The 23,146-nt window shown below is 42.1% G+C and overlaps 1 protein-coding gene across 1 annotated transcript in view; it reads right to left on the bottom strand.

Annotated features, from left to right (window-relative positions):
- Window positions 1-370: 370 nt before the first annotated feature.
- GRB2 (growth factor receptor bound protein 2) overlaps window positions 371-23,146 on the bottom strand; it is a 49,640-nt gene continuing 26,864 nt past the window's right edge. The window contains exons 3-6 of the mRNA XM_033076784.1: window positions 10,788-10,885; window positions 6,347-6,469; window positions 3,969-4,137; window positions 371-2,712 (exon numbers count right to left, since the gene is read on the bottom strand). Coding sequence (XP_032932675.1) covers window positions 2,527-2,712; window positions 3,969-4,137; window positions 6,347-6,469; window positions 10,788-10,885 — 576 coding nt within the window. The 3' untranslated portion in view covers window positions 371-2,526. The remainder of the gene's footprint in view (window positions 2,713-3,968; window positions 4,138-6,346; window positions 6,470-10,787; window positions 10,886-23,146) is intronic.

Raw genomic sequence — 23,146 nt, 5'->3', positions numbered from 1 at the left:
CATCAGTATTTAAACATAACAACTGAGAGCAACTGTTTTAAAACACCCAAAACTCCCATGTATGTTAAAATGAACTACAACATTCACTCTCAGGCACTTTCTGACCATTAGCAAAGGCTGGAGAGAAGCAGCAGAGAGCTGCCCACACACCTTGTTAACCCAACAGAACCATTCTTCTTTAGGTAACAGAAGTGAAAACTATCTGCAGGGCCCTGATGGAGCAGAGCCAAAGCCACAACAGCCTGAGCCTGGCTGCTGTGCTTGCAGCAGCCCAACACCCACCTCCTCCTTCAGCAAAAGGCTCCAGATGTGTCTGAACTGCAAGCTCACAGCTTGGGCAGTTAACTGAAATAACAGACAGATGCTCAAGTGAAGAATTCAATGTATATTTATTATTCACAGTTAATTACTATCTACCAAATGCTGCAGAGTTAAAGGATTAAGTACATAGGCCTTTTTTTTTTTATTTAAACACGGAAAATTTTTTTAATATATATACACACACAAGACATATGTCTGCAAGGCTGCATGATATACACCAATTCCAAAATAAGGAAACAATCAAATGGTCCAGGTGTAGAATGCCATAGATTCTTTTCCAATCACTTTACAAAGTGGGAAGGAAGTGAGTGACAGCTAGCAAGGAGAGGGGGAAAAAGTAATACTCTACAGGGTAGCTCTCTCTTTCATTTGCTGGAAAATCAAAGTGTAAGGCAGAGTCCATCTCGGGAGTAAAACTTTTTGTAACACTACAAAAAAAGGCACCCTCCAACAAAAGATTGCCGGTGCTGAGGCAGGGTGGGAGGAGATCTCTGCTACAGGTTGGGATGGTGCTGGGGTGAAGGGATCCAGCCAAACGGCCACCAAGGGAAAAACAACGCAACTGAAGATTGGCACAGAGAGCGCTGCGGGCTGATTGCTTTCCTTCTGTCCAATTCAATGTCACACTGCTCCAGTGAGGAGCAAAGGGCCACCAGAAATGCCCCGGGGGTGCAGGGTGGGGAGAACAGTCACACACAGCCTGCTGTGAACAGGAGCGGGCGGGGAGCTACTTCAACAGGAACACTGACCTGAGGAGGGAGGAGAGACTGGAGAACAGGGATGCCAACTCCACTTCTCAAGAGCAACATGACTGCAAATACTGCCTATCCAGGCCGAGGAGACAGGCTGATCACATGCATCACGTAGAAACATTCACTAAGAGCGTAAAGTTTTTTTTTTTCAAGCACTATTTCTTGAGGTTTCTCTGCATTATGAAGTTTTCCACCAAAGGAATGTACATTTTGTAGGACATCTCAGGGTTATTTTTTCCCAAATTTCCCCCTTAACCCTCCCTCCCCAAAATATTCTTCCTCATCATAACTTTCCCCTTTCTCTTACTTCTTTTGAGGCTCCTGGTTGCAGCTCTCCACCTCTGAGCAGCCTAAGTTGCCACTTGAATGCCTTGATTTTATTTTCCTTGGAATAAGGGAAGTTGAACAGTAAGACAAATCTGAAGATTAAAGCTCCATCTCTGTTTGTAGGTTTTTCTCAAGTGTCCATTGATAAAACCACCCTCCTTTGCCCCCTTCCCCCAAAGTATTTATTTACACATAGGCAGAAAAAAAACCCCTCTGAAAAGCTCTGGACTGTCCTTTTAACTTAAAAAATAATAAAAAAGAAAATAAGGGGAAGGCACTATGGAAAAAATTACAGAATGTGCTCAACCGTACACCTTTAAGAAAAAACAAAAAAGCTGTCAGCACAGCATTAATAGACTTCAGTTGTACGTTGGAGTTTCTCAAAGCAGCTCTGTGACTCAAAAGTAAAAAATAGAACAAAAAGCCACACAACCCTTCTCCCTTCCTCTGTTTGGAAGCTGCTGAGCTTCAGAAGAAAGTGCCAAAGGAGAAGAGACAATAAAAATTAGATTAACACCTCATCTTTCCCAGGCAAGAAATGCTGAATGTTGAAGGCAAAAGCAGAAACTGATGATTTTTGTTTTTTTTTAAAGGCAGGACTGTGGATTTGGTTCTTCTCTCGTGTCCCTTCATGTCAAATGAAGACCGTTTGCAGAGAGAGAAAATACCAGCAGAGTTTCTCCCTTTTCCTTTAACTGCATGGCTAGGACTTTATATGGCATTAAAACTTCATGCACTGATGGACAGAGGAGGAGGGGAAAACAAAAAGAGTTGTGGTGGTGAGACCTTAAGTGACCTTAAAACACTCATCGCAACAAGAGTGAATAAAAGGGGATAACCCAGGAGCAGCTGAGGAAATTTGTTATTTTCATTTTTTTTTTTTCTCTCTCTCTCTCCTTTTTCTATTTTCCATTTTTTTTTTCCTTTAAGATAAGTTTTGGTGTGTAAGTTGAACTCTTCCCCCCCGCCCCTGAAGTTCCGTACTGAGGGAAGGAGGATCACCTCACGGTGAAAGGTGACTCCGCTTTTACCGCCGTGTGATTTTTTAGGTCACTGGCTGCAGTTAGGCTCTGTATGTGTATTTACTGGTTCTCTGGTTTCCTTAAATAATCTCTAATATTTATCTCTAGATGTTCCGGTTCACTGGGGTCACGTAGTTGCGTGGGAACATGCCCGTCTGTCCACGGCACGCTCCCTTCCACCAGTTGGGGTCAGAATTGTCAAGGACTTGGATAAAGTCTCCACGATGGAAGCCCAGCTCTCCTTCCTCTTGAGGATCAAAATCAAACAGGGCCTGAACATATGTTGGTTGCTGAAAGGGGAAGAAGAAACACACACAGTGAGAAACACACACAGCACTGCAGGCACCCTGAGCAGGAGCTGTCTTACACCACAGATTAACAATAAACACTTGGGCTGCTCCCTTTTCCTGCAGGACAGCTCCCAACAGCTGCAACAAAGTGCTAAAAACACCTCCGAAAAGCTCAAATTTCTGTGAAAGGACTGAACTAGAGATGATTCAGATGTTTTTTTAGTATTTTTCACTTTTTGTGGCCTATTGTAAATCTGTGTTCTATTGCAGTAATAATATTGCTGTTTACTTGTCCTGTTTTCATAATTGACAGCACAAATATTATTGATCTACACAAAGTTCCCCCTAAAAACTGGATGTTGACATTTTACACATTTTCCTTAACTCTTCTGTCACTCTTTGTTTTGCCTGGTCAGCAAGTCTTCCCTTCTGATGGAAAAGCTAACAGTTTGTTTAAAATACATTTGCAGTCTTAAAATCATGAGGTCAGGAATATCTCTTCATGCTTGTCCTTTTCAGCCAGCTGTTCCCTCACCCTCTGTTTATCTCTGACCTGGCAGTGCAGAGCCAAGGGTTAAGTGCAGACAAACTGTGACAAAGTTGCCTGTGGCACCTGGACAGCTGCACAAATTCCACACCCCTTGTCTTCAGGCTAGAACCAGAACGCTGTACAAGGAAGCAAAAGGATTTACTCAGAACTGACAAAACATGCAGTTACATGAAACACTCTGCAGCTGAGGAACATTGATTGACCTGGGAAACGAAACAAAATAAAGACTTGGGTATATACAAGCTGCTCTGCTGGCACTTCACAGTTTTTGGATTCTCTTCACACTGGCTAGATCCAAACCAGAGATGCTCCATATGCTCTAACCACCTCTTCAGGAAAGCCCAACATCAAAGCCTTACTAAGGGCTGCACTTCCCCATCCTCCCTTACTGGGCTCTGTAACATGAGCAAATCCATTTTTAAGTCACGGGAATCAGACTATCTTCCTGCAACAGAATCCATAAGCATTACAAGTCAAATGCTCAAGCAGCAACAATAATTTTGCCTCAACTCCAGGGAGATGAGGAGTGCTTTGCACAACAATGCAGCTGATTTACCAGTAAAATTTTGACTGCATGATCTAAAGATACACTTCCACTGGTAAAAAAAAAATCAGTAAGGTTCTTTCTTACTCTAAAATGCAATCCCACTTCATACTGTGATTACAATAGCCTGACCAGGGCACTTTACAGGGACACTTCTCTTACCTGTGGCACCTGCTCGATGTCCCGGAGGAATATTTGCTGGTTCCTGGAGACAGATGTGGATCTGTGATAATCTACCAGCTCGTTCAAAGAATTGAACTTCACCACCCAAAGGAAATACTTGCCAGCCCCATCTCTAAGCACCTTGAAGTGCTGCACATCATTTCCAAACCTGTGTGGAAAGAATGAAGAACATAAAAGAGCACATCATTAGCCATGGAGAACTCCTTTGAGATCATGAGCAAAGAGTTTGGAACAAAAAGGTCCTTCAGGGCACAGTGAAAGCTGTCAGTGACACTGATAACATGATGCAATTCCATAGCTGGAATCATATGTACTTCTTGATACATATGCTGTCACCTGTGTTGCTGAAGGTGGTGCAGAATCCCAAGGACAAATGCCAGGGACTTTGCAAGGTCACAGTAACACAGCTGCACCCTGGAGCTTTCCACTTCACATCCCCAAACACAGGATTGCCACTCAAACAGCACAAGTACTTTGGTTCAGCTCTTCACACCCAGCAGTTTCACAACTAACTGGAGCCATTTTCAGTCTGTGCTCCTCTTGCCATGGTTCTCTGCTCCTCAGACACAGTTCCTCCTTCCCACAGCACCACTGGGTACGTGCAGCTAAGCAATGCATCAGCACCAGTCCCATTACAGGCAAATTCCTGGGAAAACATTGCCACAGGGAGGGCAGGATTGGCTCCTTTGACAACCAGAATGGACTTGTGCAAAGGGCTCTCTTATGAAACAAAAGGACCTCTCTGGTCTTTAAAAAAAACCCCAAAACAAAATGTAACAGAAAAAAAACCCCATAACCCCTAAATTGCTCAAAAGTGATGCTGCACACATAAACCAGCCACTTCAATTCTGTACTAACAATTTTTTCTGACAAATGATGGCATTCAGTGGAAGCTACATTTCCAATGAGTTAATCTGAATAAAGAAGAACTCTGGAGATGAATGGCACATTGGTATTTTTACTTCAGCCTCAAACATTGAAAACAGAGGACAACTGCTCCCCCTTGGCATGCATGGCTCCTATCAATCAGTGGGGAAAGCAGACACTGCCTTCAAACAACTGGGTGCTGCCTCTGCTCTGCCTCCCTCAACCTGTGAACTTCCCACAATTTCAAATCCTACAGATCACTGTTTAGGAAAAGGACTTTCCTAAATTATACACACAGGAAAAACCATCAAACTGAGACATTACCACCAGGTGGCAACACCAGGCTGAACAGGCAGGCCCAGCTATGCCATTCTAACTTTCTGCTTCTTAAAGGAATGCACTTTCTCAATTGAAGCTTCCATTCATATCTAATGTTCCAGCCTAGATGACTCTATCCATGACAGAAATATAAACATCTCTAAAATCAGTGGCTTTAATCCAGTTTGCTGGCATGACTCAGTGCTGCTGTACAGAAGGACAAAAATCTGGTTACAGACCAAAGATGACCAAAGAAAAAAAAGAAACAAATGTTGTTGGGACAGATCACTGACAGCCACAGAAAACAGAGCCAGCTGGAATTGTGCATGAATAATAAAAAATCTAAGGATTCTAAAGAAATTTTTGTTTATTTATGGTAGAAAAATATAGAAAATAATTAAAAAACAAAAACAAAAACCAAAAAAAAGTCAAAATCAACTGCTGAGGACAGATTCCCTCCCATCCCCATCCTACATTAAATTACTTCACAGATCTTCTCAGGTTTCTAATACCTCTATTTGAGTGACTTCAGATCAGAGAATCACAGAATTGCTTGTGTTGGGAATCACCTAAGGACCACATCATTCCAACCCTCCTCCCATGGGCAGGAACAACTGCCCTGTCCAACCTGGCATTTAGCATTTCCAGGGATGGGGCAGGTACATCTTCTTTGGGCAACCTGTGTCACCCTCACAGAAAAGAATTTCTTCCTAACCCATGTGGAATATACTTGTGAGAGCTCAAAAGGACCTCTGGTTTCACAGCTCCATGTCTCAGTGCTAGTAAATGGGAATATCACCAAAACATCCTTGCAAATGTACTACACAGAGGGCAGATAAAGTAATAACTTGCACTGCAGAGGAGGAATGAGGATGGGAGGTGCTCTGTGGCTGTAAGAGGGTGGAATGTTATCCACAAAGAAGCCACCAGGCAGTGCCTGGGCCTGTGTGAGCCATGTGCCACCAGGTCAGTGCAGTGGGTTCACTGCAAACCAGAGCAAAGATGTTTGTTCTATCAGAGAGGGAATAAATGTCACTAGAAGAACAGGAATGCTGCAGGGCATCTGTGAGATTATTCCTGCTCCTCAGTGTTGACAATCACCTGCCCTTTCAACAGTCCAAAGGAGCAGCAGAAGCCTGATTAGCACACAATTGCTCCTGGGCATGACTTACTTGACTGAGAGGGAGAAGTCCCCAGGAGCACTCTCACTCTCCCTGATGAGGAAGGCACCATCATGTCTCTGTTTGCCCAACATTTCTTCAGCCTTCGCTCGGGGAATCTTTCCAAAAAACCACCTGTGTGGGGAGGAAAAGAAAGTCATAGGAAAAGTTATGAATTTTAATCCATCTGTGGAAGAGCCAGAAACACCACAGCTCTGGAAACAACATCTTGTCTATGCACTGCCCCATAGTGCACAGTGGAAAGTGCATTTTGTATCTAAATCAATTTCTTGTCTCCTTCAGATCAGGTGCTAAGACATTACTTTAGTAAAAAGAATCAATATCTTCATCCAGCAGCTCTTTGCTCCTGCAGCCCAGAGCCCAATCTCTGAGCCCTACCACAGTCCTATGGTCCAAGACAAGTATCATCTGTCAGAAAGCTGAGGCAGGTGCCAGGACTGCAGTTACAGACCAAGTGAGAAAAGTTCCTTCAAGGTCTCTCTGCTCCATTGCAGAGGAGTGCTGAGCTAGGCATGGATTCTGTTCCAGAAAAGATGCTGATGACACTTGTTTCAGGAGCCTCTTTTCTTGCTTTCTCCCACAGGCAGGACAATCCAGCAGCTTTCACAGGAGGAGTCACATGAAGTAGCTGCCTCGTGCAAACCACATCCAAAATTCTCCCCAGCCACAGGCTGACCATGACACCAAGGCTGAACCTACCCCAGGCCACCAGATCATCAGCACTGACCACCAGCCTGGTCATGGGATCCTTGCCCCCATTTATATTTGCATTTCCAGACTAATCCAAGATTAAAGGCAAAGAAGGGATAAGTGGTAGGTCACATGGCATGAGAAAAGCAGAAGCATCTTCACAACTAAAAAGCAGAGCTTTCAGTTCTGAGGAACAGATCACACAGGACAGCAGCACTTATCACACCCACACCCATGCAGATGACTGACCTTAGAGGAAAGCATTTCATAACAAGAGCTCCACTCACACAGCCCACTGTTTGCAGTGAAGGTTTTGTTGCAGCAACAAGGCAGGAGTTGCAGAATCCTTCCTGAAACAGTCATTCTTAAGAGAAGCTGGAGCTCTCATGACGTCAAAAAGTCACCAGATCTTTCTCTCTAAGGGGAAACTACCTCTAGAGCTGAGGAAGGACTGATTACTTGGCTACAAACACACTTTACTTGTTTGAAATTCTTGTGTACTTTTTATCCCCTGGAATGAAAAGGAAAAGCTTCCTCCCTCAACCATGCTATTTCCAGTGATCAAGAATGTCATTTTGTATATTCTGGGTGGCTTAGCACCTGCTGCTTCTTGGTACCTAAGGTGAGGTGGTGGCAGACCACTGGAGATCCACCTGGCCCTTACTGCACTCTGTTACCCACAAAAATCAACCAAGGGAAACTATTAAGTGACACTCCTTCAGAATTCAAAGGTAGTATTTATATTCCTGAGCTCTTGGCACTGCTGTCAGAAAGACAAGGAAGTCCTGAATTTTCTCTCTGCCAAATGCTGCTTGAAGCAAGCTTTATCATTTCTGATATCTCACCATATTTCTTGTTTACAAAGTGTCTTAATCCTGTTTAGTTCTCAAATAATTCTCAATTACTCACACAAAAAAGTCTCACCTTAAACACAAACAAAAATTACTTCACCCTTGTCGATAAAGTAAGAAGGAAAGCCTGAAAGAGTTTAACAGAACCCTTCCTGAAGCCTCACCAGTTTATCTGTTTTCCCCCTAAATTTTACTGAATCACTACAAAGTAGAAGTGCACTGCTCTTTTAAAAGTGACAATGCCAAACTATGTAAGTTTTCTGCTACCTGCTTCTAAGGCACTTCAGATAGAAAGACTAAAAATCTGTCACAATTCTTCAGCTTCCTTGGAGTTTTACAGCTTTACTACCACAATAGCCAGAGTAAAAGAACCTGAATTAAATTAAAGGAAAACCTTGGAGAAGAAACAAAGTTATTTTGCAGGATTACTGTCTACTTAAGAACACAGTTGTAAAGCAGCAGAAGTGTTGTGTACCTATCTTTGCCACAGAATGTCTGAAAAAATTAACAAACATCAAAGCATGTCAAAAATCACTTCTGGAGAATTGAGCAAAGTGACAATGACATTCCCACAATTTTTCTTCTGAAGGGCTAAGCCTGATAAGGCTTGAGTCCAACAAGCTCTGTAATGCAGGTGAAACTCATCCTGTCAGCAGTGCAGAACCAAATGCAGGCATTCCTGCTGATGCTGCACAGCCAGAGGGAGCTGCACTGATTGTACAGCACAGCTCCCATCGCCTCCAGCCTCCCCTCAATCGGCACTTTGGCAATTCCCTCGGCTTCACTTCCCTCAATCATTTCACTTGGCCAAGTTCCTCCACAGAAATTACAATGCTGCAAAGTGAGACTTCAGCAATATCCCCAGGACAAGCTGATAACAAACACAAAGACCTGAGATAGCCTGGATCAGATCCATGTGTGTTTCATAAACAGCAAAGTCTTCCCTGCCCCCTTCAAGAGCAAGGTGTTGCTGTGCCTTCAGAGCAACCTCCCTGCCCAGAGCTTCCAAAGCTCTTCTCTGTCCTGCCCAGTTCTGCTCAGTCTTTGCTTTGTTAATTGGGGTGACAATTAAAATTAACCCTTTGGGTTAATCCCCAGGTAAATCTGGTCACTGAGAGGTGTCACATTTTCCTTTCAGTTTCATTTGCTGGTAGTAACAAAGTGATCTGTAAGATTTGCAAAATACAAGCAACATGGCATTTAATACCAGCTGTGCAGTTGGAAGATTTAAGTCTTGGATCCTAAGACAGGATTTAAATCCATATTCAGTTGCTTTCTTTCCAAAACCTCTTGAAAATCATTTGATGATAGTCTGAGTAAAGGAGCATTCTCACTGCTCAGCTGCCTGCAGTTTGCTTTTTGTGTGACCTGTATGATTAGAGAGCTCTGCACTGCAGCTAAGCCAACATTATGCTATAAAAACTTTTGCATAATTTCCCAGGGTTGTTAAAATGCAGTAGTTAAAACTCCCAGCATTGCTGACACATGGCACTGCCTCCATCCAGATGCCATCAATAGTTTAAAACATCTTCAGATAAGATCAAATTAACTATGCTCAAAAACCACTACACCAAATTCTCCCACTTGCAAGTTCAAATATTGCTCATTCACTTTTGATACAAAAAAAGTGAAAAAAATGACAGCTCTATTCCTGTAAAACAAAATACCATAGAGGATTCACAGAATAAACTGATCATCAGAGGAGACATCACTGCAGGATAACTCAAATGCCTGGAAAATTGTCACAAATCAATGTGAGAGAAACTGCAATGTGGATTTGTGATCCCCAGTGGACTGGTACAATCAGGGTAAACCAGACATGTTACTACAGAAAACAAGGCTTTAAACAATTTCAGAATTTTCTTGTGTGTCCTTGCTTCACTTCCCACTTAGCTGCTCTAAAGTATGACACCTCTTCTTCCTTCTTGGGGCCAGGCCCTCAGAAGCTTCCTTCTGCTATTTCAAAAGGGCCCTTAGAAAAATAATTCTTGATTGCATGTAACTGCAATATATTCATTATATAATGACAGTCAACACTTACATAAATCATCAGTTTTTGTGAGCAAATGAAAAGCTATAGCTCCTTGTAAAACTCCTGATTACAGGTTTTGCTCCCTCCTAAACCTTCCTTTGAATCTGCTACCCAGAGCTTGCTGTTCTTGTTCAGATGTTGCAGGATCTCAAAGGTTTGGCAGAACCAAGGTTTAGCAGAAGACAGCAGAAACACATGAACTGACACAAAGAAAACACCCAGTCATGAAATGCTGGAGTTTTCATGTGCTGGCTGCATATCCATTACACCTGGGGGAAAGGTTCAAAGTGGTTACTCAAACACTGGAGCAGCAATTCAAGGCAACAATTCTTGTGTAACAGCACTTGGAGGTCAGCCTGTTTGTGAGGAAAGTGTTGGACCAGATGACTGTTACAGCTCCTGTCCAACCTTAAAAGTTCTGTGATTCTATACTCAGGATGTGGCAGAGATACTGTAAGTTCAGCCCCAAACAGCCTTCACATTTACAGAGCTGTGAAAGCCATAATTTTTACTCTTAGCTGCTCAGTAAGTAAAATTGAGAATCATCACAAGAACACAGACACTTTTCCTGGGGCAGTGGTAGTGACAACTCTCTACTAAAGGGTTTTCTGCTGGTTTATGGCTGCTAACCCCAAGGTTGTTCTGTCTGACCCTAAAAAACACCGGAGCAAGCACCAGAAAAGCCTCCCAAAGCACCTGTGCAGCTGCTGAAAGGAGTTAAACACTACAGCCAGAGATACACAACTCAAAAGCCACACATCTGAGCAGATCTGGTAAAACTTTAGCAGAAAAGCACCCTTCTGTTTGTGAGGATGCCCAGAATAAAACCAAGGGAGCCTGTCCCAAAAGCTCTACTTACGGATGGGGTTTCATTTCTATGTAGTTCTTGGGAATGAAGCCGTCTTTTCCATTGAGCTCTGCCTTGTACCAATTCTGATCACATTCTTCATTCAAAACCTGAAGGAAGTAAGCAAACAAAAATTAAGCCTGAGATACATTCAAGATACAAGCAAGACTGATGAAGGTACCAGGTTATTCTTCACAATTGTGTTGAGAAGTTTCTATATTAATAAAATTAAACATATTCAAACAGCAAATGTCGATGAACAAAGTTCCTTTTTATTTTGTAAGGGGATACTTTTTTCTTGCTGTAATTTTAAACATGAATGAAAGATCAGGAGACACAAGAGGAGTCATATGAAAAGGTAGCTTTAAAAAGCACAAATTGATATTTCAAGGCACACTTGCTCTAAAAACTTTGATGCTTCATTTTTCCTTGAATTTCTGTCAATTGGTAAGGTGCAATAGGCAAGCCTGACTGAAAAGTGGTCCCTCCAATGTTGTATTGTGTTCTGTAATTAAAACCATGCTACTGTTTGAAACTGCCTCTCCTCAAGATGATTTTGTGTTGGAAGTAAACACCTCAGAGAACCTGCTCCCCTCCCTCTAAGATTAAACACAACACCACTTTTCCTCCAGCACTTTCATTTCTTCTCAGTTTTCTCAGGAGGATCCAACAAAAAGCTAGATCTGAGTTAAAAAAATAAAAAAGCCTCAAGTCACAAAAGTATCACATGATTAGCATTGCCTGAATGCAGGAAGATGAGGAAATGCAAAGAGCAAGAAAAATGAATGCAGATCCAGAGTTCACATACTACACACACAGTTATGGTGAAGGTATCAACCAAACCCTCTAAGTCTTCTGCTATCCCATTATGTTTCTTTGTTTCAAGAGTGGTGAGAGGAAATTAAAAAAGAGAAAGTAAAAGCAGACAAGAATTTGCAAGTGCATGTCCTATTCTTAGAGCTGATGGGAGTGCTTCAGATAATTAAACTCTAAAGATCCGTGCTTGCTGCCTTTGAAAAATGTGACACACCAACACCCTAAATCTGCCTCCCTGCTGACTGCTATGTGTGACAGAGAAAAACCTCAAAAAACCTGCAGAAATGAAACGTGGCAAAGGAAAGAGAGCAATGTGAAGCTCCTCAGTGAATTACAGTGGGCAATAGTTACTTGGATGTTCCTTAGCTCCCAGGGGAAGAGGCTGATGGGATGTACATTGTACATTCCCCAGGTGCCAGCACTTCCACTGAGGAACTAGCACAGCAGCAGGCCCACAACTAAAGAACTTAGCAGAGCAAACATATCCATCTTCACAGCCCTTTTCAGGATATTTTCAGCTGAAGATGCTTTAACACTTAAAAGATCCCAAGTACTCACATGTGGATGAAACATTCAAGCTGCCTTTGTGCAGTTACTACTTTGGGCTTCCATGCATTTATTTACAAGCACTGCTCCAGCATGCACAGCAAAGTTCAGTCATTTAACTGGGATAATCTGAGCACAGGTCATGAGCAGTTCAAGCGTGGCTCTGTGACAGGCTGAGGTAAGAGCTCACACATGGAGAGCTGCTCTGGAGCAGCTGATGTCTGCTGGACTGCCTTGGAGCCCAGTGACCTGGGCAGGGACTGATTCCTCCTCAACATGAAACACAGGGAGAGTGGGGGGATACTGAACAGAGATGACAGAGGTCAAAAATAGGAGTGTAAAAAAGTGAATTGCACAGACACCAGGGAGGGTATGGGCTGAAGCTCAGATCTGCAACTCAGTCATGTAAAGGTTTCAGCACACAGCTTCCAAGGATCTGTAATTTGGGGCTGTTCTGTAATTCAAGTTGCCTTCACCAGAGTCCTGCACAATAGAACACGACTCAAACACAATCTACTTTATTATGATTTCTAATAAACCAAATCTTACACAATGGTGTGCATTCCTTTATCAGAGATATCCCTCATGAGCCTTGGGAAGCTCATGTGCTACAGACTCATTTCATCACCATCAGAGAGAAGTTAAGGGATCTGTCAGTCTGTTCTTTTTTCAGAAAATGGGTAAATTGTAGTTTCACCTGAAGGACAGTGCCACAGTTCTGAGAGTTTGGCAGTAGGTATTAAAAAATTATCAGAAATTCTAATGCCCAAATGCAAATTATTTTAATGAGTTTTATCTTGCTCTGAAGATATGCTAATAGATTTGGAGGAGCCAAATCACACTGGGCTTGGGGTACTCATTAATGCCTGGCCTGAAGCCAAATGCCAGCGAGGGAGCAGTGCTGAGGGATGCATTAAAGCTTTGTGACCAGAGTAAAATATAGCTGATTAAAAGCAGGATAAGGTAACTGCCTGAGTATCTGCATGTCCAACATGTTCAGGGGACTTCTGCTGTAGTGATGAGCCCTCCACAGCTCCCTCTTCAGCGGCTTTGTTTGCTCCCAAGACCTCTTCCTGCCTCACACCCAGGCTGACTTTATCTTCGCAGCCCGTTGTCCTTTCTAGGATCATTTTAACGAGCTGTCACAGCTCCATTCACACCCTGGCAGGCAGCCAGGGATCCCTGCCCTGTGTTAGGGACCGGGGAGCTCTCACACACACTCACCCTGGAAACTCTCCTGGGTTCCCCTTTCTGCCTCTTCCAGAGAGAACAGAACACACTGTTTTCTTTCCAAAGCTCCACGTTCCCGTGTCATTTCAGCAGGAGTCATCTCCACAACACAGATCTACAAAACCATTTCTTCTGACAGCGTCAGACACCCCTGGAGCTGCTCCCAATGCTTAGCCAAGCAAAACTGACTTGTACTGAAGTGCCTTAAATTCAGGACAACTTTGCAGTCACATGCACAAGGTTGGAATTCTGGTAGTTCCTATGAAGTTATGGAGCTATTATCATGAAAACTGCAGAACAGTCCTGTAAAATTTCAGCTTTCAAAAAAACCCGATGCCACTAACACCCTTTAGGAACTAAAGCAGCTAAAATGTAACTAAAAAGTAAGACAGGAACAGACACCGAAATTTTCTGCATTGATGTATCTGTCTTTGATGTTTACATCTGACACTGCGCTCTTATTTTAAATCATAAATCCACGGAAATGAAAGAACTGACTTTAAGTAATTAAACCATTTTACCACAAAACATCTTATGAAAAGCACCCAGTAAATCCATCTATTCTATACCTCCAAGTGACTTCTAGATAATAAATCATTATCTGGATATCAAAACACAGTGCTATGCCTCTAAGAAAAATAATGATTCTTAACTGAAAGACAGTAAGATTTACTGGACTTACCAAAGCTACAAAATTTAATCTAAGGACCACATGAATCACTAGATTTTGCTTTGAATAATTTGCCAAGTACAAAATGGAAACACAGATAAAATAAGTTACAAAATGAAACTATAAAGATTCACTGCTCCAAACCGGACAGCCTTCAAGGTCTGCAAAATATCTGAAACACTTTTTTAGACCAGCTGTTCAGAACTGCTGCTCTTTGGGTAGGTCAAAACCTAAAGCATCCCAATGCCATGGATGCCACAGATCCAGTCAGGTCTGTGCCAGAGTGACTCCTCACACTGGGGTACCTGTGCCTGAGAGGAGCAAGGGTATTTTTATCCTCTCCATTTGAAGCCATGCTGCCATGTGATGTGCTCAGCCCTGTTTTACAGCGAGTGGCTCACTGTGTCCGGCTGTTCCCCAGTCTGATAAGAGCTCTTATCAACAAAAGCCCATCTGTTCCCATGCAAAGGGACAAGAGGCACTGCACAAGAGTTACCCAGCAAGGCAGTTCCCAAGTCCCAGCTAGGAGTTCACACACAGCAACCATCCCCAGCCATGTTCAATCCATACCTAGGGAATATTTTCAAGCACATCCTTGGGAATTATACACCAGTCTCAAACCTCTCAAAACCAAATCACTTTCAGGAAAACACAGGCACCAAGCTGGAACATAACAAGCAGATGTGGCTCAGCTCTCAAGCTGACACCCATAAGCAAACATGAAGCTAAACATAAATGCCTCAAATATTATGTGCTGTGAATTTAGCCAAATTAATCAGCATGGGTTTTGGAGAGACAAATCCCAAAAAATGTATTCAGAGAGGGCTCTGAGTTTTGGCTGAAGCTCCCCTTCTCCCTGAACTCCAAGGTTTTGGGACTCTTGCTGTGCTAACTGAAACAGAAAGTGTAACACAACTGCTGCAGCAGCACCTGTTATGACCAATGAAGTTTTTCTCCTCCACAAAGAAAATCATGCAGTATATTAAAAACATTCCCAAAGTCTGAAGAATCCAAGGAAAGCACTCAAGACACTCAAAATTTAATTCCTGCTCTAGTTTATCAAATGAAGAAATGCTTCAAAGAGAGATTCTGCAATTGAATTTCTAAGACTGGAAATTACTTGTCCCAGGATGCAACAGCCCCTGGGAGCATGGTTCTCACCCTCAGAGAAGGTGTTAAAGTAGGGGTGCTTTAACACTGCTTTTTATTTCAGAGAAAAATGGCTCTGAGAGTTACAAACTAGATATAAAGCAGCAAGTAAAAACTGCTTCCAAAGCAAGTCCACCACAGCCCAATATAAAGCATTTTTGTTCTCTGTGTAATAAATGGATAGTGTGATGTTGAATGTAAGAAGTTCTGTTAGATCTGATTTGTTTATATAAAAGTTTTGTAATGCTGAAAGTTATCTCTGACCATGGTGAGGGTTGAAGCACAGAGGACTGTGCAGACTCCAAGAGGAGGGACAAAGGAGGAGCTGGCTCAGAACAGTGACATCTGCACAAGTGCAGGGAGGGCTGGCTTATCAATATACAAGGGTTGTTATGGGTGTGGGCAGTGTGTGTCTGGCTGCAGCTAAGCACCCAGCACTGTCCCTTTGACCTTATTCACTCCCTTGTTCAGGTTCAACAAACCTTTTAAAACTTGAGAAGTGGGGTGTCCTTTCTCACATCTGCAAATTTATTGTAAATGGCACCACAGGATATTCAAATTCATCTCTTCAGGATTTTGCAAAGACAACCCAAGATATGGCCTGGTCACCTGTCTCATCCTTGGGTTGAACAAATGATTCCTCCTGCCTCTGGCTGTGTGTCACCAAGGTGGCTGGGAGGCTGTGAATGGCATCTTAAGGAAACCTGGGGAAATCTGCCCATCAAAATGACACTGTGACTCTGACCAGGCCAAATCAGTTTTTCTCTTCTTGATTTACTCATCACACACAGTACAGTTAATTTTAACTGCAAACTTTCAATACAAAAAGATACATTGGACAATTAGGGTGACTCAAGAACACACAACTGTTGAAATATTTTAGGCTTTTCCTTAAACTCATCTTATCATGATAACACATAGGAAATGCAAAATACCCATATTTTTCAGAACAAAGCCTACAGTAGCACATTTGAACATCCTTTCAGACTGTGCATACTTGTTCTCTAGGTAGATACAAAAAGCTGTGGAAGTGCTTAACAACCACTGAGCAAATATTACGAAAACAGACAAAGAAAGATTGCTCCTTAAATTGCACTCAACTACCAAGAATTATAATATAATACCTAAATAATGGTTGTAGATTGCACTATAATGCAGTAATGTGTTATGGATACAGGTTTTCACTCTCTCCAATTCCCATTATCACTATAGAAACACTTCTTCCACCCACAGCTTTTTAAAGGCACAAGAAGAGCACAAAACACAAACCCAGAAGAACAAAGTCCAGGGGTCTTTCCTCCCCACACCTCAGCAGTGCTTCTGGCAGAAGCTTTATCTGAAGTGATGCTGCTGCTCCAACACACACAGACTTTGCACATGCACACCCACAGCCTTTAGCACAACAGCCACACAGCTGGAAGCAGAGGCTAGAAGAGGAAATTTTGAAGCTTTTCAAAGCAGAAAGCTGATGTTTGTGAAGAATTTATGTCTAAGTTATTTCCATTCATCTTGAAGGAACCTGGAAACTCCCCCAAAGTAAAATTGACAAAATTGAGACAACAAACCAACAGTAAAGTTACAGGTCAAGATCACTCCAGGATCTAAGCTTCTCTTTCCAAACCCTAAAAAATATTCTCCTCCATATCTGCTGCACAAAACTATTCACCACTGGAGATTTATGCAATATAAACATTCACAGATAAATTCAGAATTACCTTAAACTTCTGCAAAGGTTGATAGGGAGAAATAGCTGGGTAAGATTACAGGAAATGATGTTATTTTTAACTGCATGAGATAAAGACAAGTCATCACTACAATTCCATATAATATTTCACTAGGCAAAACTGAAATTCATAGGAAAACTGACTGAAGTCATCAAGAAATCCACAGTTGCACTGGCTGGTAAAATCTGTTGTAACAAGGAAAACTCCAAAGAGAGGACTGGAGCAAGGAATTAGCATTCAATCTTTTGCAAAACCACCTTTTATTTTTTTTGTAGGTAACACAAGAATACTTGAGACAACTTTATGTTAGCTGAGGCACAGTCAAGCCCAGCCACAAGGACAGAACTCAGAGGAGACTAACTCACCCTGCCTCCCAGGCCTTGCCAGTCTGGTACTACCACATCCCCTCTGGCTAAAGTCTTCAGTTGGGAAGAGTTATTTATTAAGGTTAATAGGAAAAAGAGAAGTAAAAAAAAAAACCATTCTAGACAACAATTCTCTTTCCCCATGGCTCATCTTTTTTGGTTCACGTGGCACAAAGATAGGAGGGAAAAAAACCAGTATTTTAAAGCATACTGCAGTGAGCTCCAAAATGTTTAATGGAGATCCTGGAATGAGTCAATAAAGTTCAAGAAACTTTGCCACAGGTCTTGCATTCCTTCTGGGTAGGAAGCTTTAACTAGCACAAACACATGGAGGTAAAATGATAACCAATGTGCTGGTTCTGCCTTTGCTTTTGTGGTGGAGAGAGAGATGTCAGCCACAGTGACTACAGAATTCCCTTCAAATTAGTCCTCCCACTATTGCCACCCCTAAAAAGGTCAAAGCTGTAGATACCACAAATGGCCTAATTTCTAAAAGGTTGATGGAAAATCTCCCTAACAGAAAGTATGGCAGCCTGAAGCAAAAAATCAGTATTAGTGATTTTACAACTCAAATAAAAATAGCTTTACAGAGCTTGAAGTAGCTGCAGCTCACATTCTAATTAGGCTTTCCACATCTCAAAGACCCCCAAGTGTTTCCAAAACAGCAGGGACTCTCAGAAGTGAGATTCATTTTATGTTCAGCAACTTTTATGGTACTTAAATGAACACTAATTCTGACAAACTTCATAATGTAAGGACTGCTTCAATATTTGATGCTGCAAGGAATGCATGGTCTCATTGCAGTGCCTGATCAAAATGGAGTGCAAACCAGTAAAAAGCTTGTTAGCACAGCCTAAGCTCCACAGCTTGGCCCTGTTACAGATGGGTAATGCAATAGCTGGCTCTCATAATTAAGGGATGAATATTATATGTATGTTCAAAGAAGTTTTATTGCTGTATAGTCATGATATTGTGATTTGTTCTCCCCTTCTGTGTTGTGTCAGGGATGGCCCTGGTAGCTGGGGCATTTGGGAGGAGGCACAGCATGACAACACCTGATCTCCAACCAAGTTCCAAGAAAATTATCTCTACCACTGGACAGAGAAAAGTTAACTGGCATACTTTGGGAGGGCCAGGGTTGCCTAATGCAACCCCCAGGGGTATAAAAGGGGAAGCAGCCATTTTGCAGAAAGTCATAGGCTCCCAGTGCTGTGTTCTCTCTCCTCATTCAGTCATTCTGTTGTATTTTGTTAAAGTTTAATAAACATTTTAAGTTTTAAAAGCGAACATTGTTTCTCACAGCCCGAATATGTGGAGAGCAGAATGCTCAGGGATTCACAAGAGCAGTTTCTTAAAAAGAGGAAGGGGAGTGTTGTTTTTCCCAACAGACCAAGGGTTAGTTTACAGTGACTGAAGACCAGGACCAGCCACCTTTTATAACAAGCTCTAGTGCTCAGGATGTTATCACGGAAACAGAAGACAAAACATCCTTCCTTAATCTCAAACCCAATCCAGACCAAATTTGGAAGCCCTGAAGAGAACAGCATTTGGTCAGTTTTCTGTTGTGCAATGTGGGTTAATTCATTCAGATACTACTAGGGATGGGTATTTGCTTGTGAATCAGTTATTCACTGAGGTTTTATTTAGCATTGCTTAATTTAGGATTAAACAGGGTCCCAGCAAAACCACCATTGGTGAAGCACAAACTGAAGAACATGTCATGTGCTGAAGACTAGAGAGCTCTATGCCATCCTCCCTTTTTTTTTCCTGAGGAAAGAAAACAGCCTTGAATTCTGAGTACAAACCTGCTCTATCTGGGAAACCAGACCCCAAAACAACCCAAGTGCATATATGCACATGTCTGCATAAAGAACAGAGCACACATTGCCTTAAGCACCCAAGATAAACCCTCAATTTTGAGAAGAAACATTTAAAAATAAGTCTTTTTACCTACTGGTCAGAGTAAGGTCTCCTGGTTTCTATTCCTATACCTGCTGCTAACACCAGTGCTATAAATTCCAGGCCATCCTACAAGGGCTGTTTCAAGCAGCAACTTCAAGTTTAGTAACATGGACAGCAAGCAGAAAAAAACATCTGTTATCACATGCTCTAGACTATTTATGCAAGTACAACCAGCTACAACCTTTCAGTCCTTTAATGAAATTGTGAGGTTTTTGTAAGAGCTCTTGGCATAAGCTCTGATGGATGGTGGTTTCAGAAAGTCACTAGCAGCAAGTAATAAAAAAGAGCTATCAAACATTCCAATGAGAGTGTTTCAGAACTGGCTTTGAGCTTAACAGAGAAACAGTAGAAATGTCAGCAGTGGGTTTGTGGCAGTTTGCAAAGTATATCAAAATTATACATTTCTCACTTTCTGCACTTCTCTCATTGTGCTGGCTCCCTTGTAAGCCAGGACTTGATAGTGTGTCTCAAACAAAAACTGAAAAAGGTAATGAAGAACAAGCATTCATAGCACTGCTTGTCCTTCTGAGCTTTACAATACAAATGAAGCTAGTCTCTACAGTAAAACTGAAAATACCCTGGGGAAATACACATGCCTGACAGCCCACAGGTCAGACATTCACAGCTTGCAAAATCCATTCCTAACCCGCTTTGCATAACAATTTTACTTGAATACCCAGCAGTTCCTACTTCTATTTGCATGTGTCCTACTTTGTCCTGCTATCCCCCACTAAAATGCACCTCTGGAGAATGTATTTCTCACCATCTCAGGAGGAAGCAGGTACACCTGTCCCAGAGACAGGGACAATGCCTGGTTATACAGCAGAGGCAGGACCAGAAGGCAGAGCTCCTGGCTGGCTGTCCCACATGCTGCCTTTGAACACACCACAGTCAAGGACCAAAACATCCACTAGAGGACAAGGGAAAGTTGCATGAAGTACAGGATAGTGCACCACTAACCACCAGCCCTTCATCCCCTCATGCTTTGTACCCCAAACCTCCACAGATACAAAATTCTCAAAATTCCCCGGCAAGAACAAAAGAGAAGAAACGCTGAAATTATGCCACTTGTCCTTTCTGTTCTAAATGGAGAGTGTGTATCATTACCTCTGCTACACTTCACTGCCCAAGAAAACACCAAACCCAACACTCCACTCCAGAACTTTCACTCTTAATTACTGCTTTCCCTAGCACACAATCTCAATAATTTACCTATCACTTTTAACCAGACAGGAATAGTTATTTGTGGAGTGACATCCAGCAACTGCTTCATGTAGGACATTCTCCATGATAACCACTCTAATGCTTGTACACAACAGAGGGGCTGTGATGTATGCAAGTAACAACAGGTAAAGTCCAAAAGATATTAACGGAGATAAACTAATTATGAATACTTGGCATGCTGCAAAAATATCACACTGCATAAGGCACCTCTGCCCCAGTGCTGCAAAAGCTGGGAGGGAGGAATGATGATTAGTAGTGGGACAACCTGGACTTAATCTTTGATCAGAAATTTAGGACAGCTGACCAGAGGGTAGTTTTGCAGCAGCCCTGTGGACATCAAGCCACAGAGTAAAGCTACAGCTTTACATGCAGTGAGTGGAAAAATGACTTTGGATGGTGGGTAGGCATTATCACCCTGTCTGTACAGCTCAATATGAGTGACATCACTTTGATTTCAACCAATTTTCCACTGTAATGTCTGGGGTATTTTCAGAGGAACTGATACCAAGTGATTTATTCTCTGTCCTGCATTGGTGCAGTTGATTATTTCTGCCTACAACTCTGACAGTTCATTGATCGTTGTTGAACATTTTCCTGTTTCCACATTTCACATCATGACAGGAGGTGTCACCTAAATGAGGTCACTCTGTTTGTAAAACAGAGTGACAGTGACGGTGGGCACAGCTCAAAAAGCATTTGGACCATGCCCTCAGGAACCTCCTGTGACTCCTGGAGCTGTCCCATGCAGGGTCAGGAGCTGGACTCCATGATCCTTGTGGGTTCTTTCCAACTCAGGATATTTTATGATTCTGTGACACCCAGGATTGACAACTCAGGATGCACTGGTAAGTCTGAGTGACTAACAACATGATGTACTTAAAAAATCTGGAAAAAGTTCAAAGAGAAAACATGCCCTGCACTGATCACCAATCTGGTGAGGAGAAAGGCACATACCAACACTGCCTGCTCCAAAGCAAAAATGAGGGAAAAAATGGAAAGGTTGTCCAAAGCCCAACAACATTTCTGTGGGGAGTACAATTACAAATATTACCTGCTGCATTTTAAAACACACTAAGAAAAGATACAACCCCATAAAGGCCTTAAAAAAATTTACATGAGTTCAAAGTACCGACTTTGAATTTTTGTGTCTAAGGGAAGCAAATTAACTTGAGCTGCAGCTGCTCTGTTTTTTCCAGTGAAAAGACTATTGCAAACACACAAGCAAAGGGTCCAACATGTTTCCAAAGATCAAACCAGGCAGACTTCTGCTATTAATGACAGTCATGGAAGTAAGAGGGAGGGTCAAAAAAAGACTTTGGGCACCACTGGCATACATTTACAAGACAGATAACCTTTAATTTTTTTTCTCTATATGCATGGTTTTGTTTAAACTGTTTTATTACAGTGCTCAGTACACATTCATTTTACTCTGCAGACAAGTTAACAGAGCAATAAAAACCTTAACTTTGCTTCATCTGGTTTTAAAATTTAAAAGTTGTAGGATTCTACTAGCATATATTCTTACTTAATATTGATTGGTTAATATATTATAGCATTGTAAATTTTACAGAATGTGCAATTTACTCAGCTCTTAGTCAGAAAGATTTCAGGAATTATATTTGACAACTAATTATCAACAGGACAAAGTTTCCTAGGTTAATTACACCCAACAGGACATATTGGAAAATGTATTCGAAAAAACTATGCAACACTGTAGTTATTCTGATACCACTGAACTTTTGTGCATCTCTTATTGATGGTCCTCAAAATCCACTGTTAAGTCATGCCTTCAAAGGCACAAAAACTTATTCTACTAAACACAGAGCTATAAGCCAGAATCTAGTTGATTTAAGCCTTTACTCAGGAATATGGATAATTGAAGGCATCAATCAAACTGTTAATATTTGATACTGCACACATCTTGACCTTGGAATTAAGAACCTTCCTTGGTAATTCATACTTCTGAGCAGGAATTCCTACCCAGCTACAAACTCAATTCTACATCCTCAGTTTGGGGTGGCTCCAAGTGTGTCAGCAGCTCTGTGAGCTGGTTTATCCAATGGCTGCACCTCCCTTCTATGCTCCCCAAAGGGGAACAGGCACTTGTTCAGCTCCCCACACTGGAGAACTCGTGTGCACAAAAGTCCAGGGAGGTGCTGTTATTTCTCACCTGCCTGGTTGGCTCCACAGAAAGTGCAGGGCACAGCTCTGGGAGTGAAGCAACAGAGATGGGAAGGAAAGAAACAGGGCAGGACTGCTGGAGTGGGCACTGTCATGAAAGAAACAGCCTTGGTTCCAGTCTCATAGGACACAAAAGGCTTCCCCAAAATTCTTACAGCAATCCACCTCAAAATATTCACATGCAAGAACAGTTCCACTTGCTCGAAGATTTAAACACAGATTAGGGGAAGAAAGGGACAGGAGTTCAGGAAGGAGCACATGGGTAGTTCTGCTCTGGGGCAACAAAAATTCAGAACTCACTCACTGCAAGTGGGAGGAATGGAGCTGGGGAAGCAGGAGTGAGTGACTCAGCTGAGACCTAGATATATTTGTGTTCTCTGATGACAGGCTTATTTGCACAAGTGTTAAGACTTTTTTCAAGCTGTATACAAGCTGGGACCTTTAATGAATAAAAATGGAAAGGAGAGTCAGGTCAGCCATACCTTCATGTCAGTCAGCCAGGTC

This window comes from Catharus ustulatus, chromosome 20 (assembly GCF_009819885.2).
Source record: "Catharus ustulatus isolate bCatUst1 chromosome 20, bCatUst1.pri.v2, whole genome shotgun sequence".
Classification (NCBI taxonomy): Eukaryota; Metazoa; Chordata; class Aves; order Passeriformes; family Turdidae; genus Catharus; species Catharus ustulatus.
Note: the sequence above shows the minus strand (reverse complement) of the source record. Positions and strands in the feature narration are given on the sequence as shown.